Source organism: Trachemys scripta, chromosome 9 (assembly GCF_013100865.1).
Source record: "Trachemys scripta elegans isolate TJP31775 chromosome 9, CAS_Tse_1.0, whole genome shotgun sequence".
NCBI lineage: Eukaryota > Metazoa > Chordata > Testudines > Emydidae > Trachemys > Trachemys scripta.
The window spans coordinates 88,293,283-88,312,215 of NC_048306.1; the positions used below are offsets into that span (position 1 = coordinate 88,293,283).

Here is an 18,933-nt window from a genome sequence, read left to right on the forward strand (position 1 = left end):
TCAGCAGGTAAATAAACTGGCCCGGCCCGCTAGGGTGCTTACCCTGGCGAGCCGCATGCCAAACATTGCCAACCCCTGCTCTAATCCAATGGATCTCCTAGCCTTGGTTTAACTTTTTTGTTTTAATGTTATTGAATGCTCTTCGATTTCTAGATATTTCATTGTATGGCATGATCTTCAAGTGGCATGTTGAAATAGAAGCACTAGATTAAATCATTGGATTCTTGGTTCTCCCAGGTGCAGGCCCCAAATCAGAATGCTCAGCAGGTAAATAAACTGGCCCGGCCCGCTAGGGTGCTTACCCTGGTGAGCCACGTGCCAAACGTTGCCAACCCCTGGATTAGAGAATACTCAGCTTGTACTCCACTCTATGCGGTAGGAGGCCCTGTGTCATTTGCAGGCTGGTGGGGCTTGGGTTTTCACTACAAGAGGGTCATTTGCAACTTACTAATGCTTGACAAAGATCTGTAGTTACGCAGCCCCTGAATCTGTTGACAGATCCTGACAGTGACAGATAAGACAATTAACCAGTTTTATATAGTCACTTGCTTTCACGCTATTAGAATCCAAATCTGATTAAATTAATAGGGATTTGTAACATTTTCACACATTTCATATTAGCAAACTTTTTAACGTGACAGCAAAATGTGCTAATAGACGGACCAGAATACATATAATCAGATGTGTGGAGCTTTCAAAATAACTTCTGTTTTGTATGGAAACTGCAGATGGGCTAGCAGCACTCACTGGGAACCCTTGGATGAAGAATTATTTGTACTGTTTAAATATTTTATTGTGTTTATTTTCTTTAAATATACAATATTATCAAGGACAGTTATCAAACTGAGGAAACAAACACTGAAGCATGTGCTATGGCTGAAAATTACATAAATGACAAGTTGCGAGTCAAACTGAAAGCAATTCTTTAAATACAGGGGCGGAAAGAATTGGCCTTGGCTTTCTGTAAGGTATTTTATGCAAGACAGACAAAAAAGGTAGTGATTTTAAAGTGTTGGTATCTCAGATAGATACAAGAAGTGGGTTAGTTTGCAGTGTGTGTGTATGTATGTATAATATTAATCTGTATAATCTGTCTATTTAGCAGTGCACTAGAGGGTAAAATTCACCTCTGTGCAGAGGGCCTCTGCACCACTTAAGCCTCATTTAAATCCTATTTTAAAGGACTTAACCGGTGCAGAGGCCTCATGGTGGCCCTCTGCACAAGAGTGAGTTTCACCCTAAACACAGCGACTGCATGGCTATTTTTACAAAAGCTAAATTTTGGGGTCAAATTTAAGTTGATCCAAAACCCATTTAAATTAATGGGAAGGCTCCCATTGACTTCAATGGGCTTAGCTCAAGCCCCTTATCCCTTTAAATTCTGTACTTTTGCATTGAGTCTTTTGTAGGTTTGGATACAAGAGAAATGGCTGTTTTTTTTTCTATTTCTCTCTGTTTATTGTTCCTAATATGTGGCATAAAAAGGCCAAGCAGCTTCAAAAGATAAATGCAATATATGCTCTCGAGGGGGCTGCTTTCTTCTCTTTAGGTTTTATCTAGCAGAAAATATTGATTTATTTAAGAGAATTGGGAGGAAAAACATCAGACAGCCCAGGATCCACTCTGATAACCAAGAATCTTGGTTTACTTTACTTTCCTGCTTATTTTTCTGTACAAAACCTTATGGAGTTGAGCAGTGTAAATCTGAGAAATTATCTTGGCCTTAGTCCAGCCGAGATATTTTCAGTCTCTGCTCATCCTTGGATAAAAACCAGTTCAAGCAGGCTGAAAAAGCCAAATCTGTCCAAATTCTCAGTAAGCTGTGAGCTAACATCCATAAAATAAGCACTGGCAGGTGGCATTATGAAGTGCACAAAACAAACAGTTTAGAACATTTTTTTACTGAAGACCAACCAAAACAAATATCAGTATGTTTCCCCCTCTTTATAGAAAGTGCACTAGCCCTCCCTTAACTCCTTTTCTATCCATGGCTACTGTATTTTGGTATAACGTTATAACAACATATCACTTCAAATGGTTGGCTCTCGAGCTTAGAGTTATGAAAAAGTTCTAAGCTTATTCTGATGGAGTGGGGGAAGACTGGACCACAAGTGACTTTTTCAAAGACGAGCAAAGGTCATTTGGGATTTGGTTATGCAGATGCAAAGAGGGTTTGGATCTAGATCCCAATATAACCCAACTCACCACGTTCAGCTGGGAGAGAGCAGGGCTCCAGTAAAACACCTTGGGTAAAAGGTTTAAAAGCACTTAAGTCACTCAGGAGCCTGATTTCCATTGAAAAATCAATGGGATTTAGGTTCCTAAATCACGTAGGCATTTTGGAAAATCTTACTCTTCAACTTATTGTTGTCAGTCTAGTTGTTTGAGGTGGGTCAGGGTTTGGTCTCTGGATCAGAGCTGGGACCTGGATTCTGTATGGTTTGGACTCCCACGGTTTGAGGGAGTTTGGAAGAATGGTGCCAGTTTTGGCTCATCTTTACTCTTGTTGAAAGTCCTTCAGTTATTGCCCATAAATCTGTCTCTGGGAGTTCAGTATACAGCAGCGCTGGCCCTCCCTTTAGAGAGCTCAGACAGCTCCCTCCCCACCGCTGACCAGACTTCCCCTCTTTCTCAGATGTACCCGCAGTGCACAGAAACTACCTCAACTGCTCCTGTTTACCTGTGCTCCACCCCCTCCGGCTGTGGTGGCCCTCCCCAGACACCCTGTTTATCAGGCCCTGTGACCTCTCTACATGGACCAAGGAGTCAGGAGATGAAACCAAAGTGGTGCTTTCTAAGAAGGAAGCAGGGGAGGGGAGGGTGGCTAAAGACTTCCATTGTTACATAGCCTGAGGGGCAATATGGGCCAGTGACTAGGGCACTGGACTAGTTGTCAGGACACCTGGGTTCTGTTCCCAGTTCTGCCATTGACCTGTGGTGTGTGACCTTGGACAAGTTGCTTCACCTCAGTTTCCTCTCCCACCCTTTGTCTGTTATGTTTTGTTAGTCCCTGCTGAGAAGAGCGGATAGTCTATCTCTTATAGACGGTCTAGCACACTGGGGGCTCTGATCTCAGTTGGGGCTTCAATGTGCTATGTAATACAAATAAATAATGATGACCTGTTAGCACAGCAGATGGGAATTGGAGTGGTGCGGCTTATATGATGTGGGCCCTATGAGACCAGCTAGGATGCTTCAGTTGAAGGCTGCTGTTGCCCATAGCATACCAGATTGTGTGTAAGACACTTACCCCAGACCATCCAAATGGCAAGAACTGCCCTTCAGACCAGTTGTCGCCATTGACAAAGAAAAGCCCAGCGATCATGATGAAGATCCACACTACCAGGTTAATTGCATTGAGCACGTTGTTAAATCCCACAGAGTTCTTCACCCCCATGGCCACAATGATGGTTACAATGACAGCAATAACAAGAGCGAGAAGATCTGGATATGATTCCTCTCCATTCCCTGGACAAACAAAACAAAATACACGTGTAACTTTTCACGCAGAGCGAGAGACAGAGAGGACCTCAGGAAAATCCCCTCCCCTGCCTTCTGGATTCTGGAGCAATATAAAAATTTGTAGCGCTGCTCTGATCCTAATGCAAAGGATCAATGGTTATCAATAGTTAATGTGCAGCAGGCCCCAGTTTAAGAGGCACAAATCCAAGCACCTCTGCTTACATTAGCTACGATACATTTCAAAGATGTTCACCCCCAGGCTTTAAGGCACAAAATGATTACTAGCTAGGGTCAGGAAGACATTTACCCCCATTTCATAGAATGGCACAACAACCAGGTGCCTTGCAATGTTTTAGCACTTTCCTTGTAAGAACCAGGATACTGGACAATTGGTCTCTTTTAAGTACGGCATTTCCCAGTGCTTTCAGTTGTGTGTCAAATTCAGGGCCGGCGCAACCCGTTAGGCGACCTAGGCGGTCGCCTAGGTCACTACAATTTGGGAGGTGGTGACAACGGTGGTATTTCGGCAGTGGGACCTTCCGCCACTTCTGTGGGGGGTGGCATTTCAGGGCGGGACCTTCTGCCACCTAAAGCGGCAGAAAAGCTGGCGGTGCTCCTGGTCTAATTATTTACTGTGAATGGATTACCATTTTTCATTCAGGATAAAGAACCCACCCTCCATTCCTTGCCCTGAAGTCAAAGGAAATTTTGGGTGAGCAAAGAACGAAAGATCAGGTCCTAAACTGTATGACATGCCTCCATTTTCCAAAATCACCTAGTCATCCACTCTGCCAGCCTCGAATTAAAAAAGAATCAAACATTAATTTTGTATGAAACATTTATCAGAACTGTGATCTATTGCTACTCATTAGCATCAGCCACAGAGTAGTATGGGGGCTGCTAGACAAATAGGGAAATCACAGAAATTAGCAAGCAGTTACTAGATGTTTGTGCTCCAGGCAGCTGGTTGGTCCCTGTAGAAGGAAATCTAGACGGTAATGATTAAAAGTGGCTCTGCAGCACGGTTCCTGTCTGTAGAAGCCATGTTGCTGAATCCCTGACCCCTGAAAGCCCTCCACTGGCTCACGGACTGCCATCTGCGTCTGGCGAGTCGCTCGGCATTGATGATAACGGGGGAATGTAAAATTAAACAGCATAATGTATATATTAGAATTTGGCTCTAAAACTGCCATTGGCTGGGTGCTCAGAAATGTTTGTTTTTATTACATTACAGATGCAGCCCATCTGATTAACCGGGAATTGGGGTCTGGAGAAGTTGCTTTGATTGCCAGTCTACTAACACAGCATCCGTGCATGCACTTTCTCACCTGCTGTTGTACTAGAGTGGAAGCACACTGCTTCAGCTAGCAGTTATTGTCATCAACATGTGTGTATGTGTGATAAGCACCCCCCTGAAACCATGTAGTGTCCTTATACCTCAGTAGCCAGAGAGAACTTTAGCAAACGCAGAGAATAAAACACAGGTTGTTTTCCATGTGATGGGTATAAATTAGAGATGGGCTCTGACAGAAGCCCCAGACCTGTTCCCCGTCCAAATTGCAGGGAAGTTCCACCCCAGATGCAATTCCCAGCTTCACCCCTTGAGCCTGTCTCTAAACCAAGTCGAACTAGAACACTGGATTGGAACAAGCCAAGCTTTGAGACTGTTTGCATTTGGAGCAAAACATGCTGCTTCAAATCCATTGCTAGCACCAATAAAATGATTTATTCTGGCCCCTCTGACTGCATCAAAGAATGCTCCCTCCAGCCAACGAATGTTTTCCAGTTGTGTCAGCAGACGGAGAACTCCTCAGCAGTGAGTGAGCCTGCTACAAATTCTGTCACTAGCGCAGGGCAAAGCAGCCTACAAAATGCTGTGGAAAGAGTGGAACGGTGAGCACTGCAAACATCAGCTATTGATCAAACGGGGCAGTGAGAAAGATCCAGGATGAGTGGCACTTGGATTGTGTGTTGTGTATCTCAGTGGGTTTGATCATGAGAGTGCAGCGCAGTGCCTGCCTGTGAGTCAAGAGGTCCTTCGCTATAGTCAGCCTGAGCCTGTGGATTCCCTGGAGGCATCTTGCTCAGTTTGTCCACCTCTCCTTTTAATCTTTAGTTTTCTGGGAGTGTTTGCAGCTGGAATCACTGACGACCCCCCCCCCCCGCCCCCTGCAAACACCAGGCCCTTTTGAGAGGACCCCAGATTGTGTGGCTTTTTAAATACTGTCTCCACTTTTACACTGCGTTTTGTGAGTTTTTAAACTGCCCTGTGTCTGAGCAGCATGGAGAGAGTCACTGTGTGAATGAAGGAATTAGCAGCAGTATTTTGACATAGTCCCTCACAAAGGTCTTTAACTCATGGATTAAGGGCTGGTCTACACTAGGGGGGGGATTGATCCAAGATACGCAACTTCAGCTACGTGAATAGGATAGCTGCTCGAAGTATCTTGGATCGAATTACCTGGGGTCCAGACGGCGCGGGATCGATGGCCGCAGCTCCCCCGTCGACTGCGCTACCGCCGCTCGCTCTGGTGGAGTTCCGGAGTCGACGGTGAGCGCGTTCGGGGATCGATATATCGCGTCTTAACGAGACGCGATATATCGATCCCGGATAAATCGATTGCTACCCGCCGATACGGCGGGTAGTGAAGACATACCCTAAGGTTCCTCCATCATGAGCCAGTGAGGAAACAACAGGCTCCCACTTCCACCTGTGTATCTGCATTAATCAGTACGGGCCTGATCTTGCGAAGTGCAGATTTCAGTGGAAGTTGAGGGAGCTCAACACCATGCAGGATTAGGCCTTAGGTGAGGAGGGAGCACTCACCAGGATTGGCTGGCAGTTTCAGACATCCCTCCTGAAAACCCACCTGTCACATCTCATCTAGAAGCAAAACCAGGCATGGATAAGGCATGGGCCAATGTCAGGCTCAGGTTCAGACTCAGGCCCCATCTATGTCTGTTTTTTCTCCTAGGTGACTATATGCTACAGCAAGGCCTGATGGGAAGGGTGAGACAGGAGAAAAGACAAGCCCACCTTCCTGGTGTAAAGCGGGAATGGGACTTGGGTGGCTCCCCCGTAGTTAGGGCCTGGTGGTCCCCGGCTGATAGGAAGGTGAGGAGAGTCAAAGGAAGGACAGCAGTGGGGTAAGGAAGCTCTCCAAGGCTGGAGGCCTGGTCAGCGCTGGTGTCATTCCCTGCTGAGAAGAAGCTGGGAAGGGAGTCCAGGAAAGATTCTAAGAAGGTTCAGGGTGAGGTAGGGGAAGTTGGATGGAAGAAGCACTGGGAATTGTGAGCAGGGCAGTTTGGAGCGGACAGGCAGACAGCCGCTGCATGGTACAGGGTCAGAGGGCCTGAGTCTGGAGTAGTGGAGGGCCTGGGCTCCCTTACAGTGCCCTTGGGGTGATGGGAAGCCCCTGAAATGAAGGGAAAGGATTCAGAGAGGAGTCATGGCCTCGTGAGAATGAAGGATGGGTTGGCCCCTGGTACAAGAGGAGAAAGTGATGCCTGTAATCAAGGAACAGGACTTGCAGGTCACACAGACCCTAGGCAGAGGGCTGCTGCCCAAGGAGGGGGCGGGACTTGTTTTGGGCACCTATTAACTGGGCTTTCTTTTGAAAGACTTGTGCTTTAGCTACAGGACCAAAAGCCCAAAAACAACCAGAGCAGGGCTTCCTCCAGAGGAGAGAACCAGAACCACAGAAGGAGGGAACCTTGGGTATGGCAGCACACCTGATGTCAGAGAGGTAAGCTGCCGCCTCACTCCAACTCTACTGGGATGCCTGCAAGTAACTACATGGCAAGACTGCTATTGGCAGAGGTGACTGGGTGGTAAATAGTGAACAGAGCATGCCATCCTTGTCTGATTTCCAAGGAGGTTCCAGTTGCCTCTCAGGCCCCCATTAACACATGTAACTACACATTACATGACAAGAGTATTAATCTAATTCTCACCCAGTCCATTTAATGTTCCAACACTGTCAACCATCCAGTGGCTGATGGTATGATTTGCCAGGGAGTCAAACATGCTGCTCAGGGCACTTGCGCCAGCTGCTGTGCCAATCAGGTACTCCAGGATCAGGTTCCAGCCAATGAAGAATGCCACAAACTCTCCAACTGTCACATAGCTGTAGGTGTAGGCAGAGCCTGTGGTTTTCGGGACACGCACTCCGAACTCAGCATAACAAACACCTGTTTAGAAAGCACAAATGGCCATGAGAAAATGCAGAGTGCTGGACAAAAAGGAGAAAGCTAACTATGGGCTGGGCTGTGCCTGGCTCTTACATGAGTGTTCAGTGTAGGGGAGGCAATGAGCTTTCCTCACATTGCATGGCCTGCATAAAGACCCTGGGCGCAGTCACAGTCCCTCTGCTCTGGGGAGTGCAGGGACTACTCCTTCTCTAATCCCCTTAGGTGCAGAAAGGAGTGGGAAGGAGGTTGGGCCACAGCTGCTGGCCTGCAGAGCACTACCACACGCTACTAATATAACAGAAATAATTCTCCTAGGCAGCTCAGTCTGGCCTCCGAAAGGGTTAGGTGGAATTTTGTGTGCACACTCTCCGCAGGCTTTAAGGCCAGAAAGGACCATCCAACCTGACCTGCTCCAAACAAAGGCCAGAGATCTCCACCCAGCTATTCATGATCTCAGGGGCACACAAATGTGGATTTGTGTGGGCAAAGCAGGAGGCTGGCTAGCAGATGAACACCTGCAAATTCAATCTGTGCATACATATCCCACATGTGTGTGTACATGCCAAACGTTGCCTTTCTGAGAGGGTGTGGCAACCCCTGGGAACTCAGAACGGAGTCCATCCATGAGTACTGCTGGTAAACACACAGCATGGAGGGCCAGGGTCTTTGGTTGGCTCCTGAGATAGATAAATATTTCCACACATGTTATTCAACCAGGCAAAATTAGATTAAAAAAAAGAGAAGAAATCCAATCTGCTTCTTCCTTTATCTGTGGGCTACGATAGCTCTGAGAGCTGGGTAGTAATTTACTATGCTGCCTATTGCTTGTACTGAGAATGAGTATCTGGGATACAGGTCTGAGGAACCGTCGTCCACACCTACTATCTGCGAGGAGCTGAAAGAGGATATGGAAAGTCAGACGTTTGCCAAGCCCAGGTCTTGACTGCTGCTGTTAGAGTAATAATAGCCTTAGGCTTTTTAAGTAAGATGCTTCTCATGCAGCTTTGGATATAACAGGGATCAGTCAGTCAAACATTTCTTGCTGTGTCTCAAGAGGACTAATAATTATGTTGTAAATAAGAGAGAGACGGTGGGGGGAAGAGGGCAGTGAGAGCGACCGAGCAAGTCACCCTAGAACTGAATGACAGTGTATTCCCGTTATTTATTGAGTGATGACTGCGTGCTAGCCCTGTACAAAACCAGCAGAGGACAGCGTCCCTGCCCAGGAGCTTCCAGTCTAAGGGGGCCTGATTCTCAGAAGTGCCGAGCACCTCGGGCCTGATGACGTCAATAGGGCTGGGCTCCCTGCGAAGCAGCTGTGACTCCCTTTGTGCTTGTTTATGAGCATCTGTAAAAAACAATGAGTGAGAATAAGGAACCATTTTACTCGCTTTCCATGCAGCTCCTGTGGTGAGGATGACTCTGTCACTGCAGGGGCAGGCTCTTTAAGAGAGTCCTTGCCCTTACCCCCAACTACCTGTATTCAGCCGGGATGGTGTAACAGAGACAAGGAAAGACTGTCTCCAAGGGGTGTAAGCATTTTTACTTGAAAATCCATTTTCCTTTTTTTTTTAAAGGGGGAGGGAAATTCAATGGCAAATTTTCAGCCAGCCCGCATAAACAGTTCAAAACACCATCAGCAAACCCATAGACTCCTCCCCAAGCACATGACGCATGCACACATGCTGCCAGACTTTGATCACGTGGCATTTTCTGCATATTACTAACCTTAGCAATATACTGCAATGCCACCAGTACCTGTGGGCCTTAGATGTGTGCATAAATACTAGTCAAGCTAATCGGTGTCCTGTTTGTGCATAGGAGGGCAGAAATGGTTTATTTGTATTTCTTACAGGCCCTGACCGCCACAGTATTGGGGGTGCCTTGTGCACGGTTAAACAGAGACCCAGGCCTTAGACAGATCAATATCCCTGAAAATCAGCATCCGCTTCAGAAGGAGGAAGAGGAATGCCATTGCCAGCAGGCTAGGTGAGAGGGGAGGCAGATTCAGAAATTATGAAAAAGCCTGGACAAAGCAGTGCACTTTATGGTTCTATCTGAAAGTGGCCAGGTTTGGGCTCAGGGCCGTTTCTGAAGGGAGCAAATTCCAGAGAAGAGGGCTTGCTGCTGAGAACGCCCTAGCCCCATCCAGACAAACACAGGTTGAGTGGCGGTCTCTGACATTTAGGGCTTTGTAGATGGTGACCAGAACCTTGAATATCAACGGAGGGGTTTAACTGTCAGCCACCAATGGAACTCTGAGCACAGACACCCCCCTCAAATATGTGTACAGGCAGACACAGAGGGTGCACGTGCGTTCTCTATGGCAGCAGATTACTGATGCTATCAGTGATTCAGTGCTATTCTCTCTCTGTTACGATGGACAAGCTGTTATTAACCCCACTTAGACTAGCAGTACTGGTGCCACTCTTGCTGTCAGAACCTTATTGCTGCAGAACATGCTTCCAACTCTGCTGTTTTATTCCAGTGTTTACCGTTTCAGAAGCAGTTACACGCCCCTGGCGAAATCCTGGCCAGGCTGTCTGTCACAGGGTACTCTCCGTAGCACCCGGGGCACTGGAGAGGCTGCAATACTGGGAAGATTGCAAGCTTGAGTGAAATTAATTGACCAGTTTTTCTTGGCATTGCTGACACCTGGCTGATAGTTGCTGGGCTAATGAGACAACTAACTCAGTAATTGGGAGATGATATAACTGGAAGGAAGAGGTAGTAAAGGGAGATATTCAGAGGAAAGAAAGTTGTGTGGCAGGTTCCTCTTGCTGTGTACCTGTGCTAAATCTTGCTTGGAAACTAAGGATTAAAGGTACCTATGGTAGAAAAGCAACAGTGTGTGCTTGTAACAGGCTAGGCAGTGCTCCTCAATGGGGAGCTGATGAGATAGCACCATACTTTGGGCACCTGCCAGAGACCCCAGCCACTGGAAAGTCAGCCTGGGGACAGAGGCTGGGATAGTCAAAAGTGCCTAAGTGAGTTAGGAGCACAAATCTTATTTCAATGGCATGCAGGCTGTCTTGAGACTCCCACCCAGCAGCTTTCTGCTCCACTTCTGAGTTTTCTCCAAGCCTACAGAAAGGCCAGGCCAAAGAGTGCTCTGTAGTGGGAGCCAGAGGAGAGAGGCTGAGATTAGGGAGCTCAGTGTATGACCTTGTGTATGTCAAGGACCTGGCAATAACCACTGTGTGCCGCACACTCAGGCAGGCAATTATTCCTATTTGGAGCAAGAATCTGATCAGGCAAGAGCTGTGTGTGAGATGGGTGTACAATAATGCTGCTTTTGCAGGGTTGTGTTCTGTTGTGCTTCATGCTAGAATTAAAGATAGTTGCTAATGGTTCTGAGATTGCTTAAGTATCCCAGGGTGAATTTTGTCAGGCCCTCCTGAGTTGAATGCATCTAACTTATCTAAATAATAACATTCTTTAACCTGTTCTTTCCCTGCTTTAGCTTGTTCCTTCCTCCTCATTAATATTATCATTTTACCTCTCTCTGCTTTTGTTCCCCTCCCCCTCCCCCAATCTGTTATGTCTATTTTGACTCCCTGCTCTTCTGGGTAGGGACTGTCTGTGTGTTTATACAGTGCCTAATGGAAATGGATCCCAATCTCAGCTGGACCTTCTAATGCTATACTACAACTAATAGTAACAACTAGACCCTTAACAGGGCATTTGCATGAGCGTTCAAGTCTGATACAACCGTAGTTAAGATCAGTGAACAAAGGTCTCCCAAGTGCACCAAAGCTACACCCACTGGGGGGAAAAAAAAATCCCCATTCCCCACAGACCAGAATCTGGCGGATTGTCTGAAGGACTGACCTGTGTAGTCCTTAGAATGGCTAAGGTGGCTGGATGCTGATTAGTGGGAACTCTCTTCAGCATCTTCCCAAAGTGTCTAGACACCATTTATTATTTTATTTATACTACTGTTCTGCCCTCTGATCAATGGGAGTGGCATGGTTGTGTCCAGGGCCAGGGTCAGACTCCAGTGCAGTGGGGGCCTTTTCCAGTGATCAGATGGAATTTCCCTGCAATTTACAACTTCCCCCACAAAGTAATTTGTACCAACTTAACATTTGAGCTATGACTTTATTTCTATTTAGCATGAACTTTCCTACATAGACCCCGCCAGGTGTGCTGCTGCTTCTTCCAGCAGTGATTCATTTGAAAGAAATCTCTTGGAAGGAATATTTTATCACTTTCATTCATCACCTCTGTGAATGGAAACAGGGCTACCTCCATACAGAGTCATAGCATTTAAAGCCAGAAAGGCACAGGTGCTGGAACTAGGGGTGCTGGGGGTGCTGCTGCACCCCATGGTTTGAAGTGGTTTTCGTCATATACAAGATTTACAGTTTGGTTCAGTGGCTTTCAGCACTCCCACTATACAAACTGTTCCAGCACCACAGCAGAAAGGACAACTAGATCTAGTTGGACCTCCTATATATCACAGGTCATTAAATACTACCCCTGCATGCAGCCTCTCAACCAGAATTTTAGAGCAAAATATTGCAGCTCTCAGGAGATTAAACTAGTGTGTGCCACAGGCAGAGAACAGGAGGGACAAAGGTGCATCACTGCCTGAGGCCTCCACAATGCCAGGGAGCTGAATAATTTTTGGCTAAGGCCAGTTGCATAAAGGGGCATGTGGAACTGTTGGCAAATCAAGTGCAAGTAGTCTGCTTTTAATAAGGGATGAATTTCCAAATCCACCCCCTAGAATAGCTCACCACATTCTGCATATCCAATGACCGCCCAATCTTGCAAGCCCTCAGGTCAAACATTTCTTGTTGACTAGAATTGGAGTTCTCAGGGCTTATAGGATCAGGCCCCAAATGCCCATCCAAACTACACAGAATCATTTTAGGGCTTTCCCATGTTGCTTTAATGTCACACCTGTGATGTGATACTGTAGGCTCTGGAAGGTTCCATAAGAGTGGTAGGGCCTGGGGGCTTTTTGTCTGACCTGGTGCTGAGACAGCTGGAATGCCTTTGTTGGCATAGGAGAACCACTGCTAAAACGAGAGGTTAACACCTTTCACAGGAAGGTCCATAGTCCAAAAGTTGGTACAGATGGGAACACTGTCTTCCCTGAGGGCAGCTTGGCTTCACTCCCACTACGAGCATTAGGAGCCAGTGGCCATTGTGAAAGAGGGCAGTTGTGTTTTCCACAGAAGAACATTATCTGTTAACAGAGGCTGAAGAACAATAAGCTTTCAGTTATGAAAAATAACCGTGACAAATGGCCATTAATCACAAAAAGCGCCAAAAAAAAAAAAGTCTTCAAATGTAGTCAGCGTGGGAGACGTCAGTGAGCTTTCACGTACTCTTCAAGCTTCCCATATTATTTTTACATTAAGATCATTGGGGACCAAAAAAAAGAGGCCTGATCCAGGGTGCTAAACTTTGTAAAGCATTCCTTTAAAATTTTGTAACTCTAATTAACAGATTTACTTGTAAATTCTTAGAACATTCATTCTGTACTCAGCGTAAGTGTTGTAATTTTGGGAGGGATATGCTGTATTCTTCATATTTAACAAACCGAGTTGCTGCTTTAAATGTAAAATTCATCTCCCCCTTAACTGTGTAACTGCCATCTGTGCTTCCATAATAACCATAGTACCATGTTTTCCTTGAGGGGTTTAACAAGTAAAACATGACTTATAGCCATTATTGAGCATTGTGTAGGAAAAGGTATTTAATGTTTTACCAGTAATTACTTTTCTTTGCAAATTCAGAACAGTGTTTTGTTTTTAATCAGTTTGGTATCTGAAGGAAAGTGAATTTGTAATTTTATAAAGCCAATGCTCTATAAGAAGTGCAGCTTTTAAACATTCAGTGTAAACGGAAAAATGTTGAATCTTTACGTTAAATGCAATGGCACTTGTGTTCTTGTTTACTGGAGTTTTTGTATGTTTCACACACTTTTTAACTTGCAGAGATAATAGTGCTTTTGAAAATAACACTTGAGTTTTTCTGACATGCAGTCCAAGCTGCAAGAGCAACAAGAAACCCTAATCATCTATCCACATATAAAAAGTCGTTATTCAAAGCTGATTAAAAATGCATGCAATCAGCAAACATAAGACATTAAGAGATTACTACATGCCTGAAAGGTTTATGAAACAGATGACTTAATGGGGGCAGGTATTCTGTTTCACACTCTGCTGGCTTTAAAAATCATCATCCTTCTTTGAGGTTAGCCAATGAAAAGACAAAGTTCAAAGAAGATTGTGCCAGTTTGCGTATGTATCAACAAGAGTGATGACTTATTAATAAGTCTAGATGATCTGAGGTTTTAATTATTCCACTAGAGTTGCCATATGGAATGATAATATATTCTTCTATGCATTGGTTGTATGCATCATAGATATACTGCCATTCATAAATACACCCCCGCACACACACAATCATTGATTTCAGTGGGAGCAGGACTGGGCCTATGTTTGTAGTATATGATCTAGCAGATAAAGTAGTGGAATGGGATACAAGACTTGGCTTCACTATTGGCTTTCTGGGTGATCTTAGGAAATTCCCTCACTGCTCTGTGCTTCAGTTTCTCTGTATATAAAATAAGGCAAATGATATATTTACTGCCTTTATATAGTGCTCTGAAATCAGTGGAGGAAAAGAACTAACTTTCTATTATGATTTTGTGCCTCTACCTTCTACTGGATAGAATTGGAATGGATCAAGCAGGCATCAAAAGCCCGAGGCTGCTCTTTGGCTTGAGAGGTAGAATCCTGTGCGTTTGGAGCAGGATGGTCTGAGCTCTAACTCTGGTGTGCAGCAGACTGGAAATGTCAAACTCCTGAGTGGGTACAGAATGTCAGCTCTTCAAAGTTCACCTAGTAGGTGGATGAGGCAGCATCAGAGTGATCTGTTGGCTATTGCCAACCACAAGAGATCAAAAATCACGAGTCAGGCCCCCTAAAATCATGATTTTAGCCCAAAGAATTAAGACTTTTTTTTAAAGATCATACTTTTCTTTTGGTGGTTTTTTTTTTTTTTTTTTGGAAACTTCCTCCCTGGCCCCGCCATCCCCAGCATCTGTGTGACAATTAGTATTGCCCACTCTCCCAAATCTATGGGATAAGGAGCCTTTGGCCCCTGATGCAGAAGCTCTCACCTTCACATCTGTCCATCCACCTGCCCAGGAATTAATCCTGTCCCCCCGCAACCCTCAACAGTTCAGCCCCCACCTCTACTCTTCCTGGGGTTCTTCATACCCTCTCTGAGGCTGGGGGAGGAGTTGCAGCATAGTCCCCTCTCCCTTTGTAGGTTGGGGGTGGCAGTTCCGGGGGCACTTCATCCCCCTCTGCCCCCATCCAAGGCAGATGTGGGAGGGGGGAGGAGCAGCAGAGGTGCCCTGTCGCTGTTGCTCACAGGAGGGGAAGGAGAGAGCAGAGCTGCGCTGGGCTCTTTGCTTCCTCCCCCTGTGAGAATGGTGACTGAAGGGGAGATGAGTGCTGGCTTCCAGCAGGGCTCAACTTTGTGATGGGCATGGAGCATCTCGCGTCATTGCCAGATGAGCTCCAGCACCCTCTGAAACCCCGTTACTCATGGAAAACATCACAACAGTTGGCAATACTGTGTGTCACCTGATGCACAGATAGGTGTCAGCAGCAAAGTGGCTAATATGTTTGACCATATCTGAAATATATGAAAAATGATGGGGAACACAATATGTACATGACTCCAAACACACTGTTCTTGCCACTAGAATGTAGGGTGTGAGCACTGGTTGTTCCAGACAGGGCCGTCTCCAAGGTTTTGGCCGCCCCAAGCAGCCAAACAAAAACAAAAACAAACAAAAAGCCGCGATCTGTGGCGGCAATTCGGCGGGAGGTCCTTCGCTCCGAGCAGGAGTGAGGGACCGTCCGACGAATTGCCGCCGAACAGCTGGACGTGTCGCCCCTCTCCAAAGTGGCCGCCCCAAGCACCTGCTTGGTAAGCTGGTGCCTGGAGCCGGCCCTGGTTCCAGAGGAAGTGGAACTAGTGCACAGGGGAACCTTTGTGGTTGTGGCTGGAGTGAGGGGAACCCAGGAAAGCTGCTGTGCTCTAGAAGAGGCTGATTGCAATGACTGTTTAAGGAGTGGCCTGACTGGGGACCAGCTAATAAAATGGTTTCTAATAAGCTTCTCCAGAGAAGTGCTGTGCAAAAGTCCTTAACGCCCACATCAGTTTAGTTTCCATTAGGAAAGAGCAACTGTGAAAACCATGCTCCTCTACAGATTCTCCTGCCCCCTTCCAATGATGCCCTGGGGAGATGGGGTCACAGTAGGCTTCCCTGTTGGCTCCCTCAGCAGATGGAGTGGGTCAGTTGGCCACCTCCAGAAGATCTTGGCAGGAAAGGATTCAAGGCACAGGCAACCCAGAAGACAGCAACAGGTAAGCGAAAGGCTCTGAGGTTTGACAAGAAGATCAGGAGGTGAGGGGAAGAAAAGGATGAGGAAGCCAAATCAGGGAATATCACCAGGTTTGTTAGGAATTATTGGGGTTCTCATCCCTCTAAATCTCCCTCCCCTCTGAGTCTCCCAGTGACCGTAAAGAGCTGAGAAGTTAAGTGACCCAAAGCTGCTACTTCAGCTTTGCAAAAATCTATGCAAGCAGAAGTGTTTTACATAGGAGCTGTGTCTGCCAGTTAAACACCGTGCAGTGGTATTCTTCCCCCAATGTAAATCAAGAGTAACACTTCTGAAGCTAGTTGAATTACACTGGTGCAAAAATGGTGTACGAGGAGATTGGTTCCTCAACTTCCCCTAGTGGTGTTCTCTCATTTTGCGTGAGGTCATGAATGTTGTGTTAGGCCTTGGCTACACTTACCAGCTAGTTCGACGGCTGGAAATCGAAGTTCTGGGTTCGACTTATCGCGTCTAGTCTGGACGCGATAAGTCGAACCCGGAAGTGCTTGCCGTCGACTGCGGTACTCCAGCTCGGCGAGAGGAGTACCGCGGAGTCGACGGGGGAGCCTGCCTGCCGCGTGTGGACCAAGGTAAGTTCGAACTAAGGTACTTCGACTTCAGCTACGTTATTCACGTAGCTGAAGTTGCGTACCTTAGTTCGAATTGGGGCGGGTAGTGTAGACCAAGCCTTAGAAGCATTTGATCAGGACAACTTAAGCCGAACACTTCAGTTTTGTAAAATCAGGGTCTCGTAATCATTAGAGTATTTGTAGAAGTTATGTTGGGTGTGTGTTGTACTTAACCTAGACATTGCAACATCTTTCTAATGCTGGAGACCCAGAAAGTGCAACTAACTAGAAACAAAAATCCTTTTAGATCGTGTTTTCCATAAATATAGTCAAAAAGAGAGGATCACTTATGCCCCAGTCCTCCAGACAGTTGGCATATGGTTAACTTTACTTGCGTGAATAGCCCCATTGAAACCAATAGGACTCTTAAAACTGATTCCCAAGTGTAAGTGTTTGAAGGATTGGGACCTTGTTGTTTGGCTTTTGTTTTGATTTACAAAAATTACTCGGTTACTAAAATAAAAAAACTGCCCTTTGCAAAACACCTCCCTGAAAGCAACCTACTATCTCCATTAAATGCTGTTTACCTTTTCATTGCTAAACAAGTTTCTTAGGGGTTCCCAGTACTTGTGGATTATAGACTTTCCACAGAATCCAATTATTTTGCCCCACGCCATTCTGTGTACATGGCAGGAATACAGTTCTTCATTTAGTGATGTAGGAAACATGCAGATGAAGTCGTGCTCCAAATTTGTAAATGGAGTGTTTGCAAACAGAAGACACGGTACATCTCCCTGCAATGTTCCTTTGAATTCTGAATTAGATTTTTTTCCAATGGGGGGTGATTGCTGGCTTTCTACAGAAAACATACCCACAAAACAGCTGTTTGGGAGAACAATCTTTTTCAGATCATTTTTCTTCCATCCATTTTTTGCCCCCCTTGAATCTCAGCTGCAGCTTGTAATTAGTATAACAATCATTACGCTGGTTTAATTATATTGTTACTGATATTATTCAGGAGCAAAAAACCCAAACCACTCAGCTGTGTTTTCAGCAGACAGGCTGTTTAAATAGTTGGGAACTATTTTATAGCTTTATTTTAAATCTCCATTCTTTGACTTCTTGTTTGGGCTAAACCTTACATGAGGCAGCCAGCAGCTTCACATCGAGCATCAGAAGTATCCTGCCTTGCAGTAAACAGTGGCTCAGGGTGGATCTGAGCGTCTTGAGTAACAGGTGGCATCCTGCTTTGAGATGTTGGGGCAGGGTGCATCTGGCGCAAGTGACTTCCCGCTTTGCAGCACAGAATGGCTCAGGATGGGTTGTCTCAGCACCCTAAGGTGCTTTCCTGCTTCTCTGATTTAGAGCAGTTTGACAACAGCTTCTGTTGCTAGCTATTCCATGTGACTGCTGGAAACAGGTGTTTAGCTGGCTTGTGGGCTAGACAAGCAGATGATGCCCATGGATCCTGCTGCCTTTGGAATGTGTTGTCCTCCTTCCTTGCTTTCATATGGGGGATGGCCTGAGACAATTTGAGTTAAACATTCATTGAGATCTAAGCATGCTGAAGAAGTCACCAAATAGCTTTGCTTGAAATAGAGCCTAGCATCCTCAACGTGGAGAATGTCGGGATTTATTGTACAGCTTCCTGGGTGGTTGGGATATATTGTTTACAAGATATAAGTGAGGACATAGGGATAAGCCACTCATCAGCTATCTCACCTCTCTGCATGACAAAAGATGCATCGTAACTGAGACTAGCCTGAATTTAACTGGTATGGATGCTGAGGGCTGAATGCTAAATAGAAATTAGGAGCCTAATTCCTTTTGAGTTTTTTAGCTTGCTTATTAGCAGGTGGTGGCCTCTGTTGGTGCTAGTTAAGGTGTGTGTGTGTGTGTGTGTGTGTGTGTGTGTGTGTACACACTTTCTAGGTGATGTCCATACTAGGGGATTTTATATACACACAAATCCCATGGAAGCTATTACTGCTTCAGCTGATCCCATGTTAACATTGGTGGGAGCCCTAGGAGTAGAAGAGGCTCCTGGCTTCCATGAGACCATGGCAAAAATATCTAAGCTCTGAATATACCAGTACTTATCTGGTTGCTACCGTCCGTTTAGCTGCACCATTGCTGATGGTGGCTGTGATGCGAGTACTAATTTTTCTAGTGTACAGAAAACTTAAGACAAACAAACGCATTAGCTCGGAGGCAGGGCGCTGACTACTTTGATATGAAGAAAGCGATGTTTTGGACAGTGTTGGGCATGTGAACGCTCTTAGAACTTCTGCTTT

General features: G+C 45.8%; 1 protein-coding gene across 1 annotated transcript in view; it reads right to left on the reverse strand.

Moving 5' to 3' along the window:
- SLC7A14 (solute carrier family 7 member 14) overlaps positions 1–18,933 on the reverse strand; it is a 72,264-nt gene that overhangs the window by 15,089 nt on the left and 38,242 nt on the right. Inside the window, exons 3-4 of the mRNA XM_034782189.1 lie at positions 7,417–7,653; positions 3,251–3,468 (exon numbers count right to left, since the gene is read on the reverse strand). Of these exons, the coding sequence (XP_034638080.1) occupies positions 3,251–3,468; positions 7,417–7,653 (455 nt within the window). The remainder of the gene's footprint in view (positions 1–3,250; positions 3,469–7,416; positions 7,654–18,933) is intronic.